Source organism: Saccostrea echinata, unplaced genomic scaffold (assembly GCF_033153115.1).
Source record: "Saccostrea echinata isolate AGI-Se365-2 ecotype Australia unplaced genomic scaffold, CSIRO_AGI_Sech_v1 ptg000009l, whole genome shotgun sequence".
Classification (NCBI taxonomy): Eukaryota; Metazoa; Mollusca; class Bivalvia; order Ostreida; family Ostreidae; genus Saccostrea; species Saccostrea echinata.
In genome coordinates, this window is record NW_026889758.1 from 42,586,290 (window position 1) to 42,613,509 (window position 27,220).

The 27,220-nt window shown below is 33.5% G+C and overlaps 1 protein-coding gene across 1 annotated transcript in view; it reads right to left on the bottom strand.

The window, feature by feature from the left end:
* Positions 1-2,917: 2,917 nt before the first annotated feature.
* Positions 2,918-27,220, bottom strand: part of LOC133182754 (polycystin-1-like protein 2) — a 74,424-nt gene continuing 50,121 nt past the window's right edge. The window contains exons 13-15 of the mRNA XM_061317602.1: positions 5,538-6,803; positions 5,136-5,227; positions 2,918-3,624 (exon numbers count right to left, since the gene is read on the bottom strand). Of these exons, the coding sequence (XP_061173586.1) occupies positions 3,454-3,624; positions 5,136-5,227; positions 5,538-6,803 (1,529 nt within the window). The 3' untranslated portion in view covers positions 2,918-3,453. The remainder of the gene's footprint in view (positions 3,625-5,135; positions 5,228-5,537; positions 6,804-27,220) is intronic.

Sequence of the window (27,220 nt, forward strand, 5' to 3'; positions counted from 1 at the left end):
CTTCCATGGCACCGGATCCCACCTCTGATGTCTTAAATGTCCGTGTGGCTTTGCTCCTATTTTGTAATATTTAATCGACTTTTGAGGTTGAATACTGTTCGTTATCTCCACATATTTCATTGATTCATATATTATCCTAGAGATATAAAAAAGTTTAGTGTTGATAATGCTTATAATAATCTTATAAGCAATTTACAGTATCTGCTAGATGTCCAGGAGCAAACAAGGCGATTTTCAAAGATATCGCGCAATTTTCAACTCATCCTATCCTGAAGACCCAGGTTACAGGAAAAAATTGAGACCCCGTTGCTCATTATAGTCGTACAATAATGTTGACGCTAGATATCCAACAGTTAAAAAGATATGAAATAGTTAAGAAGAAAATTTTAAGAGTTATTTTCAATATAGAAGAAAACTTTAAAAGATATTTTCAATACTTGATCATGCTTGAGCCTGAACTAATGTTCTGGGGATATGGAAAACGAAATTTTGTAGAAAGCTAATTATAACCAGCTTATCTACAAGATGCCCAGGAGTAAATAAGAATGCGTTTTGAAGAATGCATTAATGTTTAAAGTTCTGCCCCACCTCCCAGATCCCAGGAAAAAGGGAATACTGAGTTAAAAATTCTTCCCTCTTTACTGAAAGATGCTTTGTAAATTATTTTGTTTAAAATTGGTTCAGAGAAGCCGAAAACGTTCAAAAGTGTACAAGCACGCACCGATGGATGAAAAAGGATTGCATAGCTAAGTAAAAAAATAATGTGCTGTTGGACTCAATCTTCTGATGGCCAGTAGACGTAAATAATGAAACCCATGTCATAAACAATAATCGAAAGACTTTGGATATTTTCCCTCTAGATATTAAACGAGAGTAACTCAGAATTTCTGCATGTTTAAATTTTCACCAAAATTACCTTTAAGAAAATGTGTCTTGAAACCAAATCTCAACTTGACACTAAGAAAAAATATAGTTCTTGGAAAACACTCTCTAAGATTATCGAAATCGATTATTTAATTTTATTGTCATTTTTAATCATAATTTAACACTTGTAGTGGTCCAATCCGAACTTTTCTAATCTAATACGTTACCTTCTAATTTCTTTTTACTACAAATTTAATGCAAATCAGACGAATTTGATTTTTTTCTTTGTAACTGAGAATTTAACCGTAAAAGAATTCGACATCTTCTCTTAACAAACCTTACATATTAACTACTGAGTGGGATCTTGATCTAATGCCAGACGATTTCAAAACTGCTTTGTCACATGTCATTCATACAACAGATGAATTGAAATTGTTTTTCAAATTGATATATTTAATGTTTAATGTAATATGATATAAATGTATATGTATTAAAGTACATTATAGAGAATATGGTAAAGGTATCCATCAACAAAATTCCCCTGGGTCGATGCCTCTGCTGGTGGACTGTTCTCTACAGCCCAGTAACCTAGTACTTCGATTCTAGCTTGAAAATACAGATATATTTAATTGCTGTGGTAGATTTTAGAAAATTGTTTCAAAATTAAGGATTATCTCCCTCATGTATAGCTTTGATCTTTCTAGGTATTTGGCTCCAGTCTTTGGCACCTTTTTCAGCTCCTCCAAGTCTTTTTTATTTAAACATTTTGGATTTCCTATGTTTTGGCTTGAGCATCACTGAAGAGACATAATTTGTCGAAATGCGCATCTGGTGCATCAAAATTGGTACCATATATGATTTATATCATATTCCACTGCACAATTAAATATACATTTGGGAATTTGCTTTGATGAATCGTTATATCATTATAAATTCATTTAAAGATCATTATTTTCAGGTAATTGACCATAATCAAATCCAAATAATCAGAATTAATTCAAAGATGACCTATTCCGATAATTCTGGCTTTAATGTTGTTTTCAACAGCCCTCAAAACAGCAGGAATATGAGAATTCGTTGTTGGGAGGGACCTACCTAAACAGTAATTTAAGCCAGTGTCATTTACGGAATATTGTATGTTATAATTTAGTCTCAAAATCCATTTGATTAAATACCTTGGGTTATTTTCTACTGGTTTATTTTTGTGTCAATTTTTTTTTAAAATACATCCATAAAAAATGCATAAGAGATACGTAAAACTGCTGATATATTGTTTAACATCCATGTTATAAGTTTCCCTCTTTATGAGCAATTCATTATTTCCATATATTTTTGTACATATTGAATAATTATGTTCAATATAAACATTTCACTTTATTCACTTCAAGATTAAGGAAGAAATGACTCGACTAGTGAAACATAAATATTTTTCTTGTGCATAGTACTTTTATTTCCAAAGTAATGACAAAATATTATAAAAAGCAATTAATTTTATTTGCAGTTACTTTACAGAGTGGCACAGTTGTTTGGTAGCAGAAAAGCATTGTAACAACGTCGAGGCTTTTAAGAAGATGTTTTCTATGGTCGAAGAAATGAAAAATTACGCTTGGAGAACGTGAATAAATCATTATTTGTGCAACAGTGTTTTGTAAATAAAAAGCACAGTCCTTAAAAAAGTCTCGGAATAGCTTTGTCATTCAATACAATATTCTTCAAGAAACAAATTTTTAATATTTCAAATTATAACAGAATATTATGAACAAGATTTCATTTGGTAACTTCAGCTGTTGAAAAATCAATAATATTTTCTTTAAAAGAGTTTGAATTCATTTGAAGTCAAATGTACATGTATACTTCTAACATTTGAATGATAATTCATTAACTCTTATTTCCATTAAAAATTCTGGTTTTCTCACAATATGGAATACCGTACTTGTATTGTTTATAATGCAACTATCTGTACCTAATCACTGAAAACGATGGATAGATAACTTTATAAATATTGCAAGTAGTTTGCAATGGTTTCCGAAGGGTGAAAATTGTCACTTTTACCGTAAACTACAAGCAATATTTATGATATATTATACTGGATCTTTTATACCAATACATATAACAGTGAACCGTGCGCGCACAATTTCTGCGCAGTCAATATTTTTTTTGAGTATCACCCGTCGACAAGCAATGATGACTGTTGCTACGTTCTATCACGATGGAGGGAGTGGTTTTACAATTCACAGGGTAATAGTGTTTTGTAACAAATGCTCCGCGACGAATCAGATTCAACTAATTTACATGAAAGTATAATATTATTAATTACTGTACACAGGAAATTTACGTCCCTTTTGCCCTCGTCGTAAGTGGTGGGCGGATTGGGCATATTTTAAACTGGGGAAATTGCAGGAGCAATCGGTCAAAAATTACAAGGGGTGGAAATAGCCTTGTGTACAGTAAACATACCCAACTGTCTTTAATTAATAAAGAAGTAGAGACATAGGATTCTGAGGATGCAAAAAAAAAAAAAAAAAGCCCTACACTAAAACTTTGTACCATGTCTTTTCCTTTTGTGAACAAGATATAATTCTTCAAATCTTAGATAAACTTGAGCTGAATACTGCAAAATTTATCACTGACATCGGTCACAAACTTCTCTTGGTCCCTTGGGGTCATTGCAGTCTTTACATCTTCAGTGGCACAGTCTAATTTTGACCCCAGGACATCGTCACCAGTTTGTCGATACTTTTCCTTTGATAATGAATTGCACTGAAAGTGGAAACAGTGTATACAGAATAAACATTTAATAGATTGTGATATGTTTGCTATAACTCAGAAAATGCAACTATGCTTCATGATAATTTAAAGGATGCTGGAGTTTCTCCTTAACATCTATTTAGTTTTTGGAGACCGGGTCTTCCAACAATCTGTTCTGCCATTTCGATCGGCGCTAATTGTGACCCTTTATTAGGCGATCTGTTTTTTTTTTTTTTTTTTTTTTTTTTTTTTTTTTTTTTTAATAAATTCCTATGATACAGAATTTATTCAAAATCTTCTACATGAGAATATAATACCTGCTGTGGCCTTCAATTAGACAATTAAATATATCGACAACGATTTATCAATTAACAGAAGTTACTTCCATTCATATGTCGACTCCATATATCCCAGTGAACTCGATATCAAAGGCACCACAGGGTCTGCCACATCTGTTTCATATTTGGATGTTTTATTGACTATAGACGATAAGGGCTAACTAACAACTAAACTGTATGAGAAACGAGATGACTTCGGGGTTTTCCATCGTCAACTTTTCTTATTTATGTAGTAATATTCCACTGTCGGTGTTTATGTCTCCAAAGTTATTCTGTATTCAAGAGCATGCTCCGAGTACGATCAATGTTTAAACCGAGGCAGGGTACTGACAAATAAATTAAAGTTACAGGTTACAGACGTTAACAACCTCGTTTAAAGTCAGCATATCATAAATTCTATGTTCGTTACAATAACCTTGCTAGCAAATATAACCTCTCATTGGGTCGTAGTTTGATTGACATGTTAGGCCTTTGTTTTTACACTAAATGTGACTACGGATTACTCCGTCTACCTGATCAATACATAGGACTCACAGCGGGTGGGACCGGTCGACAGGGCACCTGATCCAACCTCTGTGGAATTTCCTGGGTACGTGTTTTATACCATGTTCACAGATTTCTATTGTTTGTAGGTTTTTTGAGATTGATAATTATATGTGTTATTTCCACCTATTTCATTTAGAAGATTTGCATGTTCCGGTGAGTTTTTTTTTCAGAGAAAAAGTACAACTAGCTAACAAAAAAAAAAAAAAAAGATTTATGAAATTTATTTTCCTCATTGTTCTCTCTCTCTCTCTCTCCCTCCCTCACACACACACATAGACATATTCAGAAATTACCATCCAAACATTTTCAAGGTGTAGCTATGTAGAAATGGCTAAAGACATTAAGTCTCATATTACATCCGTAGTTTTACAAGACTTGTCTTCTTGAAATGGATAATGATTAAACCATTTTCATTTATGTTAGATTAGAAAAATGTATAAGAATCTTAAAATAATTAATAAATTGGGTATGGTTTTAAACATTGTCGATGGAAAGGAAATATTCTTAATAAGTTTTGAGGTGTTTTTCAATGTAAAAATTAAATATGGATTTGAACACTGTCGATAGAATGGAAATATTCTATACAAGTTTTAAGGTGTTTTTCAATGTAAAAAAAAAACTCAACATATGCATCCATACCTTGTCATCAACTTCATAAAAACTGCCACGGATAAGCTTGACGACATTAGGTGTACTGAAGTCTCCATTTCGAATAAATTCGTTCAGGTTGCCTAAAATTGTAATCATGGTTAAAGTGCATACAAATAATGAAATGAGAGAAACAAATAACAGAAAGACAATTAATGTACATCCTTGGGGGGAAAAAACTAAATCTACAAAAATCTTGTTTAATGAATATCTGTAACGTGCATGTCAAGTCTTTTCAAAGTGGGACAATTGGATAAATCCATACATTCTGTCTTTAGTCTTGATTTTTTCCCATGAAACTTGTTTAATAGCTTAGATTTCAATTACATTTTTTCCAGAAGAAACTCTGCATTGAGTTAAAAATTAAAGTTAACTAAAACTTGAAACTCCTACCTGGCCTGTATAATTCCATTCTGTTTTTGTTCCCTTTGAGTTTAGCACCAAACAGATCGTACACCAACTTTCTGATCATGTGAGAAATTCCAAATTTATCAGTTTCCATTTGGACAGTGGACTTAACATCAGAAATGCTTGAATTCAGAATGGCTGCACAAATCGTCACCAAAGTCATAATAACACAGACACTGTACACGAAATAGAAAACTTGTGCAAGAACTGGAGCAACCTTTATCATAGAACTTAGTTTATTCTTACCAATAAAACTGTTAGATAAAGTTCCAGAAGTATACAGAAAAGATTTAAAATCCTCAAGCTCACCACCAAGTAACAAAGTGCCTAGTATCACAAAACCAAAAAACGCTAGGATGAAAATGATACTAAAACCTAATATATCATAGCCAGCATTAGAGATGACAGAAATCACTTGTGTAAGCCGCCTGTTGTAACCTAGAACTTTGAGAAGTTTGATGGTTGAAAGAAAAATGACTTGCGAAAACACGACATTCAAAACATTATCCCAGATAATGATGTGATTAAAGTTAATAAACTGATTTGCGTCAGTCAATTTATCATCATGAAAGAGCTGCATTGCCTTTTGTGCATAAATTACACGTACAATGTATAGACAAATTGATATAACCCCCAGTATCAATATCGCCAACGTTACACAATTCCATGGGACTTTTATAAACTTAAAACACCCTCTTTGTCTCAGTTTGTTTAAGATTTTAACAAATAAATATATGAGATAGGCAATAAATACGAGATAAAAGAATATAATGCCAGACTCTGATGAACTCACAAATGCCACTGGACGAAAAGCTTGTGATTCTATAGTTGAAAAAATACCCCCTGTCTCAAGAAATTCTGTTAGGTATTTTGAAGTGATAAACATATTTGAATTCGGGTTGTATAGGGTGAATTCTACAAACACTGCTCGGGTGCCTCTGTCGATCCAGTTGAAATTGCTAATTTCATTCAACATCATACGAGCTTGATATCTGTCTTTTGTAAATTTTATAAGGTATCCTCCACCATCATAAGTATTATACTCCCCGGTATATGGTATTCCCCAGATGTCTTCGGCACTGGTGTAAATCCATGACGTTTTGGTAAAATACCGGTCACTTTCTGTCTTTTCTGCACAGGAAGGATTCAGATTGTCCCACCCTATGCAGTACTGTGATGTATCAGCTTTAGCAATGGAATAATATTTGTAGCATGGATACGTTGGAGCTATTGTCATAACAGGACATGCATCTTTAAAAAGAAAAAAAATCATATAGGCGAACTCTCTTAGTTAACATTGATATGACAAATTGTCTTGTCTAATTTCTATCCAAATGAATATTCAGTTAGCACGAGTGAATTTATAATTTGGACAATTTGTAACATCTTCATAGATGAAAAGAAGACATGTTACAGAAACAAGGGCAGCTGTCTCACACGGTTTGGGTATGTTTTGATTTCAACTGTGCCCGAATCCGTAAGTTGAGATAAGACGATCACTGCAATCAGGGTTGACCTTGAACTCGAAAAAGAGGCGAAGAGAGGGAAATATAAATTTTGTCTTTATTAGCGCAATCATAGAAGTGATGCGAATTTCCCAACTCTTGCCCGTTTTAAAGGTATTGTTGTAAATGGACCAATCAAAACTTATAACTCAGGATTTTTAGAGAACAATTAGTAAAAAGGCAATTAACGTATACTGATAATTAACCGACATTTAGAAACAACTTTTCGCCAAAAGAACTCAACTTGAGTAAACAAGGTACCCGGTTATGACACCTTGTGTTTGTACAATTGGTTTACACCTGTCTGACAGTAACTTACATCAAAGGTAAAAAGAGAATTAGATACAATTAGACTTCGATGTCACAATTAAAAAAAATTTGAATCACGAAGAAACATTTTATAGACATTTCACATAATCAATACAACAAACAGAATATAATGCATAAAGAAAATACATGTCACAACCTTTTATTCTTAAGACACAATTATAAAATGATATATTTACGCTAAAATAGGAGTTTTATATGCAACTGAATAGATTATATAAAAATGTAAAAATAGTTAAAATTTAGATGTGACATATCCCCGTGGGCCCACTAGCTTTGGGCCCTCAAAGCTTTATATGAGACTGAAGAAAATTTGTACTATTGGAATTTAAAAAGAATTGATGAAATGTAGAAAGTAAATCAATGTACTTCAACAAAATATGAACAAAAACTGACAGAAAATTTTCTTTGATCAGAAATATTTTTTTACTTAAATTAAAAAAATTATTGCTTACTCAAAATGAAAACCTAACAAAAGCTTAAACATTTTCTTACTACCTATTTTGCATATTTGTGAAACAGTACCTCCTGTGTTAATCATAAATGGCATGAAAAGTCACAGACTGAAATATAATAATGATTGAAGCAATATCAGAATGATAAAATAATGTTTTAAGTGAACCCAAAATTATTTTGGACTAAGAGAATAAGTTTGAAATTGGATTTACTTAATTTGCCGGTCATGTTGACACAATGATTGATATAATAGAGAACGTCAGCATCAAAACATGTATCTTGTTCACAAGTGGTGGTTCTGTCTAGCCACTTGATGCGAAAATGGCGTAAAATTTTCTCCAAATGTCATTTCTTGGGTTTCGTTGATCTGCAGTATGCTGGGGTTGGAGCAGTAACTCATCTAGATTGTTTATTGGTGGAGTGAGATTGTCAGACAGTTGCTGAGAATGTTGGGCAGATGCTAGTTGTTCTCGTGCAGCAGGGAGTTGGTTCTGATGGTTGCTGATACACTGGTCATTATTTGTTTGTCGTTGATCGGTTGTCTGGAGAAAATCCATTATTAGGGGATGCTGCCTGGTCATCAGCGTTAGCTGGTACTGCAGTGGCATCGGGGATATCGAGTCTTTGCCGAAATGGCGAATATCATCCCGCTTTTCTGAGTATAGTATTTAGCTATGGTAAATTTTCCTTTATATGCATGTCCCCCCCCCCCCCCCACACACACACACTTTTAGTTGCGGTAAGTTCGAGCACTGGCAAATTCCAGGATTTGGACAGTTAATTTTTTTTGCATGTCAGATTTTTCTTGGAAAGTTGGCCTCCTCACTTTTTGGGTATTTTTTGTTTGTTTTGCTTGTCAGATTTTTGGGAAGTGCACTACTTTTGAAACCGTTCTTACGGTCCTGGATAAGAAAACTTGAGGTTCGTTGCATTGACCATGGAGAAATGCACCTTTTTGTTTCACAGGCGGTGCAGTTTGTATGTAAATTTTACCTCTACCAACAATTCGGTATAGACCATCCGACTTGTCGTACATTTTATGTGATAATCCTGTAGAAACTTTATAGTTATTCATAAGGACAAGATCTCCAATACCAAAGTCAGGTGGCATTGCATTCTTGTCATGGTATTCTTTTTTTAAAACTGATTGTGGAGATCGTTGGCTTTGGCAATATCAGTTAAAACTTTGAGCCGATAAGTAGATCTTTTATATATTGTTTGGCAATATATTTGGCAATATATCGTTGTAAATTGTCTTTTGATTGAAGGGTTGCATCAAAAGGTAATCGCATTTCTCGTCCAAACGTCAACTCAAATGGTGCAAATTTAGTTGAACCATGATGGGACGATTTTCGAAATGACATCATTATGCCAGGAAAGGGTTTTGGCCATTTGTCTTGGTCAATGGCACAGTATGCGGGAAGTGATTGGGCTATAGTACTGTTCTGTCTCTCCACAAGGCCATTGGTGTTCGGATGATAGGAAGAGGTGTGGTAATGTGTTATCTCAAATATTTCACATAAGGCGTTGATAAGTTTGGATATGAATTCCTCTCACGATCTGACATCAAAATCAATGGAGAACTATATCTGGCAAATATGTCCCGGAAAAGTACTTCAGCCACTTCCTGTGCACCATTTGATTTCAATGGAAATGCTTCAGGCATACAAGTAAAGGAGTCAATGCAGAGAAGAATATATTCATATCCTTCTGGTGATTTGTTAAGTGGACCTAGGATGTGTACTGTGGAATCATTTTAATTCATGGGGGTCAATGTTCACGGGTAAACAAATTTTTCGTGGGTAACTCGTATATATAGAAGATTCAATGTATCTATATATTGACGAAATAATTGTTCGTGGGGATGTTAATTTGTGGATAATGGTAACCCGTGAAATCCATGAAGATTGGTCCCCCACGAACATTGATGATTCTACAGCATTTGCCAAAATTCAAACTTATCAAAGCCTGGCATTGATGTTAAGGGAGGTTTTGAAGAATGAAATGACATGAAAGATGTCTTGATTCATCCTTGGCCAATAATATTTCTGCATAAGGGTATATGTACTTTAACAATACCAAAATGTTCACCTCCAGCAAGGCTGTTATGGTAGGCAAACATAGCCCTTTTATGAAGGTCTCTGGGAAGAGCTACTTGGTAGATGAATTTCATTCCTTTGGGTTGGCGTTTGCAGTGGCGTTGAAAAAGGCGAAATAATAGGCCATTCATGTTGCAATAACGTTGCGATTCTGAAACTACTTTGTCTCGTACTTTCCAGTCTCCTGGTAAGGAGCCATCGTTTAATTATTTGATGATATCAGCATAATCTAGACATGCTGTTTGTAATAGAAAAATATCTTTGTCTTGGAGAATTTGATGTATTTCATCATCTTCTAAAGCCATTATGAAAGTCTCTGGTTCATCAAAGAAGAGCTTGATTTGAATACCTTCTTGTATGTCATTTTCTTTGATGAGCTGTCCGGAGATGGTTGCTGTGAGGAAGAGGCTGGTGGAAGCAGGTTCGACATAATATAGACTGGGGCAGCTGTTTCGGATGTTGAATTAGAAATGCGGCTTAATGCGGTTTATTGGATCAACAACAAAATTCTTCGTTCCAGGTTTGTGAATGATATTGAAGTTGTATTTCTGGAGTTTTAAAGCCGACGTTCGAGTCTTCCCGTGTGTTTTGCTGTTTTCCACCAAATGTGTGCCTTATGATCTGCATAATTTCATTCCAGCAAGGTATGGGCGATAAGCTTGTACTCCACAAACACAACCAAGTAACTCTTTTTCTGATGTTATGTATTTCTTCCATTCCACCATATGCGATGACAACTTCCCAACTGTCTTGGGTTTTCTGTCCCAGTGCATATACGATTGCTGTGTCTGAGGTTCACACAAGAGGATGGATATCCTTGATGTCCGGATAAGAGAAAATCGGGGCTGTTTTCAAAGCCTGTTTCAAGATTTCGAAAGATGTCTTGCACTCTAGAGTCCATATCAACTTTGAATTTTTGGCAAGAGCAAATTAAATGGAGTAGCTATCTTTGAAAAATCTTCGGTAAATTTCCGGTAATAATTCGTCATATCCAAAAAGCTTCTGACTTATTTTTGAGTTGTACGTGTTGGGTAGTTACTTATTGTGTCAGTCTGTGTAAAGTTAACTTCCACTACCGCACTTGTTATGATGTGGCCAATAAATTTCAAATTTAAGGACAAAATGGCATTTCGATGGGTGTAGTTTAAGATTGGCCTGTTTTAGCAGAGCGAAGACTTCTTGCAGATGTTTCAAGTGAACTCCAAATAATGGAAAAAGATGAGGATGTCGTTAATGTAACAAAATACAAATTTCCAATAACTCATCTGTTTCATATTTGTATATTTTAATCAGAAAAAAAGGTAACCTAGCAACCAAGCTTTAAGATAAACGTGACGACTTCGATTTTTCAATTGTCAACTTCCTTTACTTATGAAGCAATATACCTTTATCACCTGCATATGGGGTTTTTGTCTCCCAGTTGGTTCGATACGCAAGAGCATGTTCTACATATAAACAATTTTTAAAACGAAGTAAGCTATTGATAAACAAGTTGATAAAACAAGGATATCAACAGTCTCGCTTAAAGTCAACGTTTCATAAGTTTTATGGTCGATACAATCACCTTTTCAGCAAGTATAACCTATCATTAAGTCAAATGCTGACTGAAGTTTTTCCTACTAAACGTTAGGGGCCATTATTTACATACTGAATTGTGTACGGATTTTTTTTCGTTTTTCCCGATTATTACAAAGAGCACATAGCGAGTATGGCCTTTTGGCAGGGGATGCTCACTCCTCCATGATCCCATCTCTGAGTTTACGCTCTGCTCTCGATTTGTTTTGTTTAAATGGACTTTGAGCTTGAATACTGATCGTTATCTCCATATTTTACTCAAAGAACACTAGTCATTAGAGCTTGAAATGAGATGGAGCATTTATGAGACCAAATGGCATCCTCTTCCATTTATAAACTCACTTTGGATGATAAACGATTATGTTTTGTAGATGGATTCATTTCGACGCGGGTATGTTAAGGCTACACCCAGAGATATCCTACTTGCCTCTGCAATATGATGTCATAGTAAGCTGTATGACGTGAAGTTTAGAAATAATGATTTCTTAATATTTATATTTAAAGTTTAATTTCAGGTCTAAGAAATGAATGGAATAATTCAAAAACATAATATAAACCAAATCTTGTCGTTTTTGGGTGGCATGAATGGCTAAGTATTTATCACGGGCGTTAAATACTAAACCCATGACGTCTTAACTATTGATCAAATATATGCCGAGTGAAAATGAAATGTGACGAAAATTCATGTAAACAAATATATATGAAATGGGAGTTTTAAAGCAGATACCGTGAATGTTACGTGTGGTTCATAAGGAAATAAGGATTTAGAATCAGGTACGCTGATATACGCTTATCATGTTCTCTTATAATGAACACAGGCAATGCTTTGAAATCCCGATCAGCCTTTCCTCTGTCGTTCTATAACAACAAGGTTGCGAAAGTTCAACACTACGCCGCATACTCTGAGACATAAATTTTGTTTGTATCGAAAGCTTGTATTCTATAGAACTTGGAAAGTGCTGCTAGAATCGTGTGATTAACATGAATTCAGTACAATTCTTTGATCGTTTGTACAAAATGTAATAATTTTGATAAGGTTTCATGCGAAACTTTGGAATAATTTTTTCTGTGTCGGGAAAATAGGATTCTAGCAGCACTTTTCATGACCCAGTGATGTTTTTACATAATTATTTTCACAAAAGGAAATGAATTATTCCCGGGGTAGTGTTGAACTTTTCACTTTTTCAATAAGGCAATTTTTCTATTCATAGACGTCACGTGATGACATCGTAGTGGAGTGCTTCTTTTAGCCTAAGACTTAATGACGTCTATGCAATGGATAATAATAGTAAATGTTTAATCTATGGCTTTTCCGATTTATCAATGTTACATTTTATGAAAAAAGTCTAAATTTGCCGAAATATGATCTGGGTACTGCCTTAACATACCTGCGGAGTTGCCAAAATCCACTTTTTAGGTCTCTCTTTGTGAACTTAAAAGTGACGATTAAGCTTTGTAGATGGATCCATTTCGAGTTGCCAAAATCCACTTTTCAGGTCTTTCTTTGTGTACAGTACTTAATAGTGACAAAACATATCTGAATAGATTGAATACCTTAAACACTAGGTAAGTTGAAAGAACGAGTCTCTTGCTGTAAATTTTAAGTAGAATGAAAAGTAGTTGTGTACAACTTCGAATGATACATTCATTATGGATATGAAGGTAATAAATTGTGTCCAGAATTGAATTGCGGATGTCTTTCCAACATCATGTACAATACTTATATTTACACCCGTGAAAGGCACAAGGGATAAAGCTGCTACTGAGGGTGAATCGGACCTGGTCTGTAGCTGGAGGTGGTAAATACAAAGGCCCAGTTGTTGGTATCACTGTGTGTTGTCCCATATCTGTTGTGATTGATTGTACTTATATTGTTTAACGCCGAGTCGGCAATACTTCAGCCATATTTCGGCGGATAATTTTGTTTAAATGACCGGTTTTTCGAAAGGTTTTAGTTTCCCTGGCATATCTGTTGTGAGATGGTCTTCTTGGGAATAATACAGCAGGGCAGCGCGAGATGGTGTTGAGGGCAATGGGTTAACAGCGGATTGGGGAGCATCCTTCTCTTGGTGAAGTTGAACCGGTGGTGGGAGAGGATCTCGTGGTGGTGCCGTTGAAGATGCAGAGGCGGTCTGTGGGTGTGCATAATTTTCAGCTGCAGTAGCGATTGTTGCTTCTATCATAGAATTGTGAGTTGAGGCTCCTTGTTGCTGGTAATTCAAAGGAACATAGGGTTTGTAACCTAATCGGCGGGAAAGAGAATTACTTGACGACTGTAGTTTTGTTAAGGTCCAGGCATAATATTGATAAATCAGTTGATGTATAGACGTGGAGATTTTCTTATGGTGATATCACCGTTGATTTAAAAAGTTGATGATTCTAGTCGCATTATTTTTAGGAATTTCTCTGATAGAGCACGAGGTGTGGGATCGAATGGATCTCCTCCACTTTGTCTCCCAAGGTTTGGGTAATTTTTTAGTTCGACTGTTCCCCAAATCCGTAAACTGAGGCAATCTTTTGTCAGTTAGACGGTACTTGCAATCAGGTTTGTCCTTGAACTTGAAAAGGAGGCGAAGGGAGGGAAATATATATTTAATGGTTTTATTAGTGCAGTCATTGAGGTGATGTGCATTTCCTCTTGCCCGTTTGAAAGAAATTGTTCTTGTAAATGGACTGATCAAAAATTATAACTCAGGATTTTAGAGAACAATTAGTAAAAAGGCAATTAACGAGTACCGATAATTAACCGACATTTAGAAACAACTTTTCGCCAAAAGAACTCAACTTGAGTAAACAAGATACTAGGTTATGACACCTGGTGTTTGTACAACTAATTAATGTACACCTGTCTAATAAAAAAATAAGTGAATTAGATACAATTAGACTCAGATGTCACAATTACTTTGAATCATGAAGAAAAATTTCAGACATTTCACATAGTTTATACATCAAACAGGATATAATGTACATAAAGAAAATACAGGTCACAAATTTTATTCTTAAGACCCATTTATAAATTTTATATATTTATTTATAAAATAAGGGATTTTTATGCAACTGAATAGATTTATGAAAAAAATTTCAAAATAGTCAAAATTTAGGTGTGAAGCAACTCTGAGTGTTACCCAGTTTTATCAAGTTTAATTTATTATTGCAAAAATGACTGAGTTCTGGATCATGATTCATTCGTTAATATAAACTTTCGTCTACCAGGTATGAGCTTCGAATGTTGTTCCATTATATATTAATTGACTAGACATTAATTAAATTATTTTAATTTCTATGAGCAGCAAATATTTCTCCACAATAAAATTATTGAATAGTCAATAATTTTATCATTTTAATTCAGTCGACCTTGATTTTGTCCAAATAACCTAGAGTAAGGGTATAAAAACGGCATTGTTATAAGTTCAGTAAAAATTATCCAGATTATTTACGGAGAGAAAATCGGAATCAAAGTCAACCCCACCAATATTCGGTGCAAGAGGCGAAATAAAGTATTCAGACATTAATACCAAAGTTCTATTCACCTGGTTTCATTCTTAATTGGCGGAGCTGGGCAGGACCGACTCTTATACTAGCCCGGTCTGCAAACCATTGTTTTTCCAAGACAGCAAGTTCATTATCTGCGTAATCTTTTTCTGGGTAGAGTATCGGAATGAAGGTATTATTTATCCAACTGACAAAATCTGGTATGCGTCTTATCTGAAAAATGATACAGTAATTCTTTATATTTTCACTGTGACTGGTAAAATAATTAGTAGTTCTCTAATAGAAATGGGACCTGGTACGTAATGAAGATCATAGTAATTTGTCTAAGAATTATTACTTTTCCAAATACAAATTGTCTGAATGTCAAAAAATGGAATAGACAGAATTAAACATTGCCTACTAGTATCTCTTCAGCAAGATTTTTTAAAGAAAAAAAAGAAACAAATCACATTTAAGTTGATATTGTTACACAAAATGAAAGGTCAGCTATAGAACATTGAAAACGGTGAATAAGGTGTTGCACTTACGGAGGACAAGTCAGCAGTATGAAGATAATTGTCTACATTGTTTTTGTAAGAAAAGGAGTTGGGATCCCTCTCAACAAAGCTGATGGTGTAGATTGACAAGAGAAAAACAGCATTTAAAACAAGACTTTTAACGGCTTTCTTTACTCTCTTTTCTTGTTCGTGTTGTTCTTTGAATTTAAGTATCTCTTCATTTCCAATGGGCTTTTGTTTGAAGAGTATTTTGCTGGCAAAAACTGTTTAAAGAAACAAGAGGCCCAAGGGCCTTAACGGTCACCTGAGTAAATTACAACAATTTAGAGGATCCAAAGAGTATAAAATAAACTGATACATGTAGATTAAGCTTTATATTGTTGCCCGAAAGCAAGAGAATTAGGATGATCGGGATCAACGAAATAATAAGTCTAGTATTCAGTAACAACTCATAAATCAAGTTTTAATCTGTCCCCCATTTATCACTATCACCATGCGGACTACTAACAAACTATTTGTGCTTCTGTACTATTTTTTACCCCATATCATAATCCCTCACATTGGCCTCTCTTGGTCTTTGAAGAACATTTCATAAGATCAGTTAATTTTGTCTCATTTTTATTTATCTATTATTTACAAGTCTACCTGATCATTAAAACTATGAAAGTACTTTTTGTATTATACAATGAAAATTCTTGCACAATTCACTTATTAACCTTTTACATACATTAATTACAGTGATTAATGATCAAAAGTGAATGGCAAAGGGGGATAACTTCTCTCGATAAAATACAAATTAATAGACCCCTGGCCAGGACCAGAACACTTCACCATATGGCCCAGATGTTCAAAAATCTGGTATAAATACCCTTGTTTATTAAAAATTTTACACTGTTTGCCTCCGATATGCCCAGGAGCAGAGAAGATTTTCAAAGAGATAATGCATTCACAGGATGAAACTGCACCTTTCAGTCAACTGAATGGTCATTGAAAGGTCTGGAAAGGTGAGTGAATGGCAGAAGTCTGGCTTTCAGTCACCTCTCAGCAATCTTTCAGTCACCTTTCAGTTTTATTCTGTGATTTTCACTACAGATTCAACACAATCCTACCCTTAAACCAGAACCCATGACCCAAGGTCATGAAATTTACAAATTTAGAAGGAGTTTCCGCATCATCATTCCTATGCACGTAGTTGAATGAACATATTTTCACTATATCATTAATAGACCCCCCCCCTCCCCGAGAAACACAGAAGAATCCATGTCTCTGGGACCACAAGTTTAAAAAACAAATTAGTAAGAAGCACTCTTGCTCATCATAACTTGCACTTTCTGTATCTACTCAACACTAAAGAGCAGAGAGGATTATTTATTATAAATAATGGATGAATTCAAATATAATGACCACAAAATTAAGAAAAAAAATTTAACTAACCATATTTTTCACTTATACCATACTGTAAATGCATTCTAGTTAAAATTCCTGAAGTGGCAATAGCATAGGCAATTGCATAAAAAATGTTTCAGAATTCTTATAAGTCAAACTTTATTTGAAAAATGAAAATATTACTTCTTCCTAAAATACTTTCTAAAATACATAATCAAAAGAAATTATAGTTCTTTTTATGCTTCAAAATGGTGTCAGGGATTTGAATGAGTAAATCTAAACCTTTACTGAGTTTCTTCTCTTGTATATGTGAAAGAAATTGGCGTTTTGATTGTTATTTTCCATTATTTTTTCAATTTTGGAATGAAAAGATTTAAAATGAAAGAAATATGATACAATAAATTTCCCAAAAATTACTTTTTGTACATTTAAGTCCATTCTTTAAATCTAAGCCAAAAAGAATGTTTCTATGCAAGTTTTCTTATAAAACATACTAGATTTCGAAATAACTCTAATTTACATTATTTTGTTGTACTCCTGACATCTGATATGTATTTAATTAAACATTTTTGTAAAACTTATAACACACAATAACTCATTCAAAATTTGTAAATCAGTTCGTCGATTTGATATATATTTTTTAAATAATTTACGGCAAGTTTTTTTTTCTAGACTTCAAAATATGATTATTTGCTTGTGTAATTAAATTTAAAAATATATCTTTCGTGATGAAAACTATTCTGTGACTTGACTGTAAAATGTCCAAACAATACCTGTAATTAGTTGATAGACATAATGATTTGAACTACAAATAATATCAAACATTTTCTGCAATTGATGTTTTAGTAAAGATAGATGAAGTTTATTGATAATTATAGAACAAATTGATAATTATAGAACAGTTTTGCTGCACTCCTTACTGCAGTAAATTTTAAAATTAAACTCATAGAACACAAAAAAATTCTTAAAGTGTCAGTAACATCAAGTGGTAACAAAATTGTGCAATATTTATAGTCCAATACTCCATGGTTAAAACACATAAAAGTATTTAAACTTGGCTTTATATCTTGAATTATTCCCTATGTATGTAAATAAACTAGCTAATAATTATATTTAGAAGATAAAAGTATATTTTATAGTATATTTTCCTTCACAGGACAAACAATGTAAGCAATTGAGGTCAACCAGAAACATTCTACTCATCGATTTTTTCTTTATATTTGTCCATAAGTGTATTTGATCAGTAATAATTCTATCATTTTTGTTGCACTCCTGACCAAGAGCATGCAGGTCTTTAAAGTAGAATTGTGAAGTATAAATTACACCAGGACGTTTTCTGTTGTTTCAGTGAAGTTGAGGTGGAATTACTTAATTTTATAACAACTTTCAGAGTATTTTTTATTTTCATAAAAAAATCAAATAAAAGATAAAAACACCTCTGGATTGATCAAACTGAAAAAGAGACAACAAAAATGTCAAAAATTTATTACTAAATTATTCAAATAGATCATTATTGATTAAAGAATATTTATAAGTATGAATAGAAGTCTTTTCATCATTGAACTCTTTAAAAATGTGTTGCACTCCTGACCATAGATATATATATAGATCTGAAACACAGACAGACCCTGTAACCGATAGATGTATTTGATAAACATGTTCTTTGTGTCTTTATTTTCCAAAATAGAAATCAGAAAATCAAATACTGATAAAAAAAATTTCCATGCTGGGGAGCATAACATCAACTGTTGCAATAACTGGGTATGCACAGATATTTGACTCTCATTAATGCTGCTTGTGATTTATATAACATTTTAAAGTTTTAAATGGTATACCAGTTATTGTTTTACACTTTTAAAATTCTGTTTTGACTTAATTGTCATACAGATTTTAAAATCAGTGAGTTTTTTTTTTGGCAACACTACATTTTTTCAGATGAACTCCTGACATGGTGTAACATTTTTTCAGCATTAGCCATGACCAAAACTTGATCAAACAAAAGATGCTACAGTCTAAATTTAAAGCTAGTACTTTGAATATTATCAGGAAAGTATTTGTTTCCAACATAAACCATTTTTATTTACTTCACAAATCTTCACAGATCTTAAAAAAATATTGAATTTTCAAAATATACGAACTTTTAAAAACTTTTTTGTGACTTGAGATATCAATGAGATATTTGGCAGGTATTTAGCCTATATCAAGATACATATGCTGAGACATAGAAATTTATTTCCATTGACTGTATTTTCAATGCAGGTTGATAAATATGTGTCTGGTAATTGTTTTTTAATTCGCGCTTATGCATTTTAACTACAATGTACATGTATATTATCAATAGAACCCAACGCTTACACCAGAACACTGACCCAGGGGACATGAATTTCACAATTTTGGAAGAGGCGCCCCTGCTCATCATGACTCTATTTAGTTAGTCTGTTAAGTCTCCCAGGAGCGGATAAAAAGATTTTCAAAGAAATAAAGCATTTTTACTCTATAATCAATAGAGCCCCGCCCTAACACCAGAACCCCTTACCCAGGGGCTATGAAATTCACCATTTCTAAGAGGCATCCTTGCTCATCATAACTATGTACTTAGTGAGTTTGGTCAATTTCCGCCCAAGCACTAGAACCATTGACCTTGGAGCCATGAATTTCACAATTTTACATTAGGCTCAATGCTTTTTATAATCATGCCAACAGTTTGACTGCTTGATATCCAGGAGTAAAGAAGAAGATTTTAATTTTGGTGGTTTTAGCCCCTCCCCCAGGCCCCAAGACGACAGGGACCATGGAATTCACAACTTTTGTTTCGTCTTCACCTATAGATGCTACACGCCAAAATCGATTGAAATCGGCTCAGCGGTTTCAGCTGAAAATGTTCAAATGTTAACGCACGACTCACACAAAAACGGATAGTTATAGGTCACCTGAGTGACTCAGGTTACCTAAATTTAAAAAAAAAAACCCACTCATGTAAGGGTTAGGATATCGTAAAGTGATTTTTTATCATTATGTCTTGAATTCAAATGAGTTTAAAATTAAGGTAAATGTAACACGAAAAAGAATTATTCATTTAGCAACCACTATCATATATTAATAGAATTACAATTACTTACCTGCAAATTCGTATTTGCTAGACAATATCCGTTTATTCGAATATTTCTTAAGTTTCTGCAGAGAAATATCTGATGATTCCTCAGACATGGCTGTCTTAAACAGTGTTGCAAATAAAACAGCCATCAAGAAAACCTGGAAAGCAAATTGTAATTGAATTAAATTCAAACTTTATGTATCATCTCACAGTTTATTTTCTTATGAAAAAATTAAACAAGTTCTTGTTTTTTCATATATTTTAACAGGATAAATCCAAATGGCTTTATTTAATATGATATTTTGTTTAAGCAAGTTTTGGATCATATCTGTGCTTCATCTACCAAGGCTTAAAAATATAACAACAAATTCATGAAAATATTTCTCTGTTTCATAAGCAATCCTTTGGGGAAAAGAAAACAAATTTCATAAAGACATTTATAAAACTGTCTTGCTCAAATGTCGTCCATATAAGGCCTTGATATTTGATCTGATAAAATTAAAAATAAAATTTCCAAAAGTTAAATATACAACAGGAAGAAAACTAATCTCTTGTTAAACCTCACGGAAATACTAAGTATTTATTCTTTCTCAAAAACAAATAGTAGTAAAGGCAAACCTTCACAGGATCCACTAAAAAAATGGATTCAAAAAAAGACAAAAAAAATGACAATAGCCATTCTTCAGATTTCTCTTTTCCCCATTCCATGCTGTATAAAAGGAGAAAAAATGCAGAAATCAACACAGTCGACGCAAGAAAGATCCATGCAACATAGACAACACAGCAGGGTAAACCGTCTTCTTTTTCTTTTAGAAATTCTGAAGGAATCCCCGACCAATTTTTGTTTTCTTCTGAATTTGTACGCAAACTCCTTTTAATCTTCCTTTTGCGGAAAAGCATTGACAATAGTAGCACAGGCAGAGTTGTGATAATTATGCTCATAAGAGAAACGTATAGTACCGATGGCGAAAACTGAAAACCTCCCAGTTGAACATAATTATTCGATGTGTCTTCTGATGGTGACTTGTAGAACATTGCATTTGATATCATGTTCAAATGAAGAAGCGCAAGTAGACATGATAGCCTCTGTACTCTGGTAAACTTAGTTTTCCTGGGACGGTAAACTAGTGACAGCCACATATGATGTTCTGTTATATTGATTTGTAAATTCTTTGGGAAAAGAAATTGAAATGACTTTGCCACCTCTACGGTAGATACTACGATTATTCTGTCGATGAAACAGTCATCTTTGTATAGGGACAACCATTTATCACAAAGAAATATATATCTGCAAAGGAAAACGTAAAACTCTTATTCAAATAGACGGAACTACTAAAAGAAGTTTTTTTTTGTCTTTTGTTTGGAAAAAAAAAGTATAGAAAAAGCAACCTCCTCTAAAAAATTGAGGTCAAAATAAATTGTAGCATCCTCACAATATCAGGGGTCCTGAATCAACTAGTTGCCGTGTGACCCCCGACAAACTTCATTCGTTCAGCCGACTGCTGTGACGTCTTTCGTTGAAGTAACAAATCTTGATCGCTTTTCTTATCTCTCAACAAATTATATTAAGGTTTTGCCAAAGGTCAAGATGTCCAAAAATTTATTTTTACAATAGCTCCAAAACTATGTGAGGTGAATTTTATTTTTCTCAAAAAATATTTTTTTTAAACATTTGTTTTCAAGTGATACTTTCTATCTGTTAATCAATGATATATTTATAAACTGTAAAAGTTTTAACTTTATAAACCACATAGTTTTGGAGCTATTGTAAAAATAAATTTTTGGACATGTTGGCATTTGGCAAAACCTTAAGCCTTAGACATAATCATCCTGTAAAACGTTTATTGAAGTGTCAACTGCTGGCCAGTTATGAATCCTGAAACTTCAAACAACTGCCTTTTCTTTTTTGTTTTGCGATTTTTCTAAATTCCCTTCATAATATTACATATTGATCGAACTCGAAACCTACTTTCTATTTACATTTTATGTCAACTTAGGAAAGCATCAGCTTGATTGGTGCTTCTAAATGAAAGAAGCTGCCCCCCCCCCCCCCCCCCACACACACACAAAAACAAAACAAATTAAGTCTGTTTAAGGGTCCCACGGCCACTATTGACTCAGAAACCTGATGTTGTGAAAATGAAATTGTAGATTTTGGGTCAAACTCACTTTTCATTTGTTTGGAGGTCTAATATTTCGATGTTACTAAGGAACCAGTCTTGAAGACCCCCTTTTCCAGAATTATCGTGCCATATTCTTAAATACTGTAATGTCCCTAAAGTTGATTTTGTTCCAAACAGAAATGTACTGACACTTCCTGTCGTAAATGCCTGTAACAGACATAGGTAGATCTTAATTCCCAATCGTTATATTTCTGCAATGTTATATTTCTGTAAACTGAACTATAAGGAAACGCTGATACTGTTAACATAAGGAGAATTGATGACTGGATATACCGTGGCGATCTACATTTCATAAATGAGATAAGAAAATCACCTCGCGTTCCCCGTCGCTTAAAATACGAATTGCAGTATCATCCTCAGACCCACTGAGTATGAAATGAATATTTGATGATGTGCCTGCGTTTCTTCTGAACCCTGTAGTAACAGTCATCATGTAAAAGTATTCGTCTTGGGAGTCGTGATCACACAAAAATGAAATTCCCCACTGAAGGAAAAGTATACTAGTATGACAGTTAAATAGTATAAAGAGTAACGATTTTTTTTCTGAAGTCAAGATAATCTGTGTTTTTTATTATTTATAAATATTTTTATGTAAAGAATAATGGTTAAAACTATTATTACTGTGATGTATTCTTAATGGACTAATTTGATTTTCAAGTTAATAAACAATGCATAGCCTAGCTTAAGTACTGAATACCAGCCGAGCTTAAAAGTAGTAAGTGTACGTCAGAAAATGCATTTATATTGCGCCAGGCAGGCGACCTTATCCATATACATGAATGATGCTTAAAATCCTAAACTTAATTATTCGATATTTTAAAAACAAATCATACGTGTTGTATATGCTGTACATGTGTAGTCTTACCCTTTTCATGTCTTTTTTATCTTCTCTTTTCAGGACAAGCAATGCTGCTACATAAAACACCATCAATACGATCAGTGACCCATACACAGCCCCATTCTTTGGATCAAACTCCCCCCAGACTGCTATAATATCTATTGTGTTCGGAGGAACGACAAACGTTGTAGAAAAAGTATTGCCAGGGCACCTGCATACAGTATTGTTGATTGTTGACATTGGTAGTACCTAGAACAATGAATTATAAAAAAAAAAACATGAGGTTAGTAGAAAATAAATAGTATAATATTTCAAACAGTACTCAGCACTTGTGAAAACCTTTCCTTAAAGGGTGAGTGCAAAGTGGAATTATTTATCTCCTAACTGTTATTACAAGTAGTCTTTATTACACGAAAAATTCAGCACTTTTTCTTCATCACTTCAAGAAAGTTCATCAATTTCATTTTTGCCAAACTCGTATAATTAGAATTTGGAGCTTATTTTCTTATAAAAAAATCTTTGACGATACTTATTCTCACAGTGCAGTCAACAGATATCCAAGCTTGTTTAGCTCTGTTCCATGATCTGCAAGTTGTGGTTATTAACAAAAGCTGAAAGTTAGGAGACAGAGTTTCATGGTTTCTTTCCAAGTCTTGAACAAGTTCAGCAACTGTAAATATATAAAGTCTTAAGTCTATAATTTCAAACTGAAAAACCTAACAAATTTGAAATGGACGCAATGAAGTCTTACATAAGCTAGAATCTTTAATTATTTAAATTCCCTGTTTTTGAGTTCTTACATTTTTGTTCCGATTTCAAAATTAAAAATACAAAGTAAAACAACGTAGTTAGAATCTTTTTAAAATTAATACATACCCCCTAACGGTTTTATTCCGAGATAACAGTCGCCTTTTAAACACACACCCGACGGAACAAAAACTTTAAATCCATAGTCTTCATCCCAGTTTCTTACCGAGGTGGACGCTCGGAAGTCATTATCCTTCATTGAGGAGTTTGAAGGATATGGTTTGTCAGAAATGTATATTTCAAACAAAGAGAGCGTAGACAAGTCCACTGTAAAATTCTGTGGCTTTAGAAAAATTATTGTTACGTCATCATCATTTGAAACAGTAAACTTGTAAAATGTAAGCTCATTGGTCGGTTGTCTTTGGAATAATCGAAGAGATGAATTATTCGTGTTGTTAACTTTGTTTTCTAAGTTTAGTTCTAGCTGTAAATAATCCTCATCCATTTTGTCTCCAAAGTGAAAAACGAATATATCTGACGTCAGGGAACTGGAATTTCCGCCAAATATAAATGGATTTCTTTTGTATACAATAACCTGAAGAAGAGAAAAAACTTAAAATGTTATAAACCCAATGTCACTTTTGTGACCTAACCAAATTTCCCTACCAAATATCCACGTATTAAAATATTGAATCCTTAAAGTAGAAAAATAGCGTTTCAAAATGAAATCCATTTTTTTCAGTGATTTTATTCATTACAAGTGAGAATAAAAAATGTACGAACAAAACAATGTACAGATACAGCTAAACCTGAGTCAATCAGTAAATATCTCTCGTTTGCACATTGTGGATTTGAATTCGCATTAAGTATATACTAATTTCAAAGATGGTATTAGTTGTTCAGTTTTCCATTTAACCAAGAAGTAGACATAATAGACATAAAAGATACAAATTTGAAAGTAGAAATATATTCTTACCATTACACTCAGTAAGGTATTTGGGTTGTCGACTGTATTATTCAGGTTAGCTAATCCAAGAATATTTGAGTTCTTAATGTTATCATTGATGTAAGTGTCTCTGAAATCGCCATATGTTGTTTTGTCTATTATTAATTTAATCAAAGGTTTCTGAAATTCCAATTTTTCTCCAGTCACAATTGTTTCTAAAGTCAATAACTGAACATCCATTATGGTGTCTTGTATTCTTTGAAAGTATTCACTCATCTGAAAAATAACTACAGAAATTACACAAGTATTCTCGTAAAAACATTGAGCTGTCGGGAAATTTAATTCCTTGATGATTTAAAAAATATTATTTACTTATCTCGTCTAGGAGTTACATATATTATCCGTGTTTAATTTAAATGATTTATCATTTAGATTAGCTTTATGAAAGGTATAAATTTTGGTTTAAAGACTAACTATCTCTCGTTGTATAGTGGCAATTTTCCTTTCATGGGTTCGAAGTTCGAACAAGATCTCAGCCCTTTCTCTCAATCGCTGAGATATACCATCTGTTTTCTCTTGCAGGATTAGGTTTTCGTCATTACTTGTGCCAAATATATGGACTAATTCAGATAGAACGCCAAGGAATGACGATTCCTCATCGAAGTCAATCCATTGCTTTGGAATCAAAACTTCTATCAGGTTATTCAAAATTCTAACGAAATCTGAAATTCAACAGGTATTACATAGTAATAAAAATTACCGAAAAATTACACTGCAGCAATCTGTTTTCCCCATAAAAGCTTACAATGAAAATAAACTTAATCTCGAAAGATCTATATTTTGTTGCAAAAACCATTCAGTGCTTACAATCATAGAAACAAAAAATCTTACGGTTGACAATTTCGTTCAGCGTGGAAACGTCGTGGTTACGTAAAGGAAGTTCCAAGTGCTCCACTCTTGACACAAAGCAGTGTGATATGTCCAGGAAAATACGTAAAATGTTTCTCTGAAAATAGCAAATTATTTTCATTGCAAACCAGTCTTCTCTACGAAATTTTCTTTCCAAATACATTTTTTGTAGATTACATGTAGGTTACTAATAATTAACTAATTCTAATAATTTCTAACATAAATGTTCCCCGCAGAAGTAACAACTGACAGACAGCGGACAGACTAAGTTAACTGTATATTTTTTTCATATTTATAACTTACTAAAGAATTAAACTTTATATAAATGGTGTGTCTGACAACTGCATCAATTGCACTAAATATCGATGAAATTTCCGACAAACTGTAGATCTTATAGGTATTAACAGACAGGTCGGATAACTTTTTAACATCCTGGATCATGATATCGCTTATGTTTGCTATGAACTGCAATAGAAAAAAAAATTAATAATGAGAACAGAATTAAGTGACTTTAAGTACGTGTCTACAGCTGCACACATTTTAATGCTAATGTTGATGAGACAAGATTTGAATCATATTACTTTGTCAAATGATAATCCTTTTTAGTGTAATCTTTTGTAAATAAAGCAGTGAGATGGAAATAGATTAAACAATAATTTAGATATCGTTAATTTTTTATGCAGTGTTAGAGAGCCGAAGGGAAAGCTAGGAAGAAAAATCATTAAAGGATGATAAAACATGTGATAATAAAAAAATCCGTTGTTTTGTGATTGGATATTTATTAGTCTTGCTGAAGGCTCATGGATGGAAAACAGAACAACGCTGTAGATAATAGGAGGTCCATGGGCCATAATGCTCACCTTAGTCACATTAGCATCCTTCATTATAAAATTTAAATATCATTTTTATTCACATGAAAAATTTTCCCCATATTGTGACACATCCCTAGCCCTAAAGGGCCATGATCTAATCTAACTTGAATCAACAAATCCTAAACATGCTTCAAAATCACTGTGCCTAACATGACCCTGCTGTTCTGCAGAAGAGGCAAATATGCACTAAAGGTGAAAATTCTTCCATGATTTTTGCCTTACCGTTATCCAATGCATGATATATTATTTGTATGGAAAATCCACACAACTTCGAAATTTTTCCTTAAGAATGAAATTAAGAGTGGTCCTGGTATTTTTTAAAAGAATTTTTAACAATAAAATCCTTATTACTTTTTTCATTTAGAACAGTGATCCCCTATTGTGGTCCTACCTTCCCCCCCCCCCCCTCCCGGTGGAGGGAATGATTTAAACAAACTTGAATCTGCACTACCTGTGAAAGCCATATTAATATAACTAATCATGGCCATACTGTTCTTGAAAGGAATAAAGCATTTTCCGAAATATTCTTTTCCATGTAAAACTTCGACCCCCTGTTCAGGTTCCATCTTACTCTCCAGGGCCATGATTTGAACAAACCTGCTATGTCAGGAAGCCTCCACATATGTTTCATCTTTTCTGGTTCAGTAGTTCTTGAAAAGAGGATTTTTAAATGACTCACTAAATTTTTACTATGACTTATTCTCTCCCCTTGAAAGACGGCGTGGTTTGAACAAACCTGAAT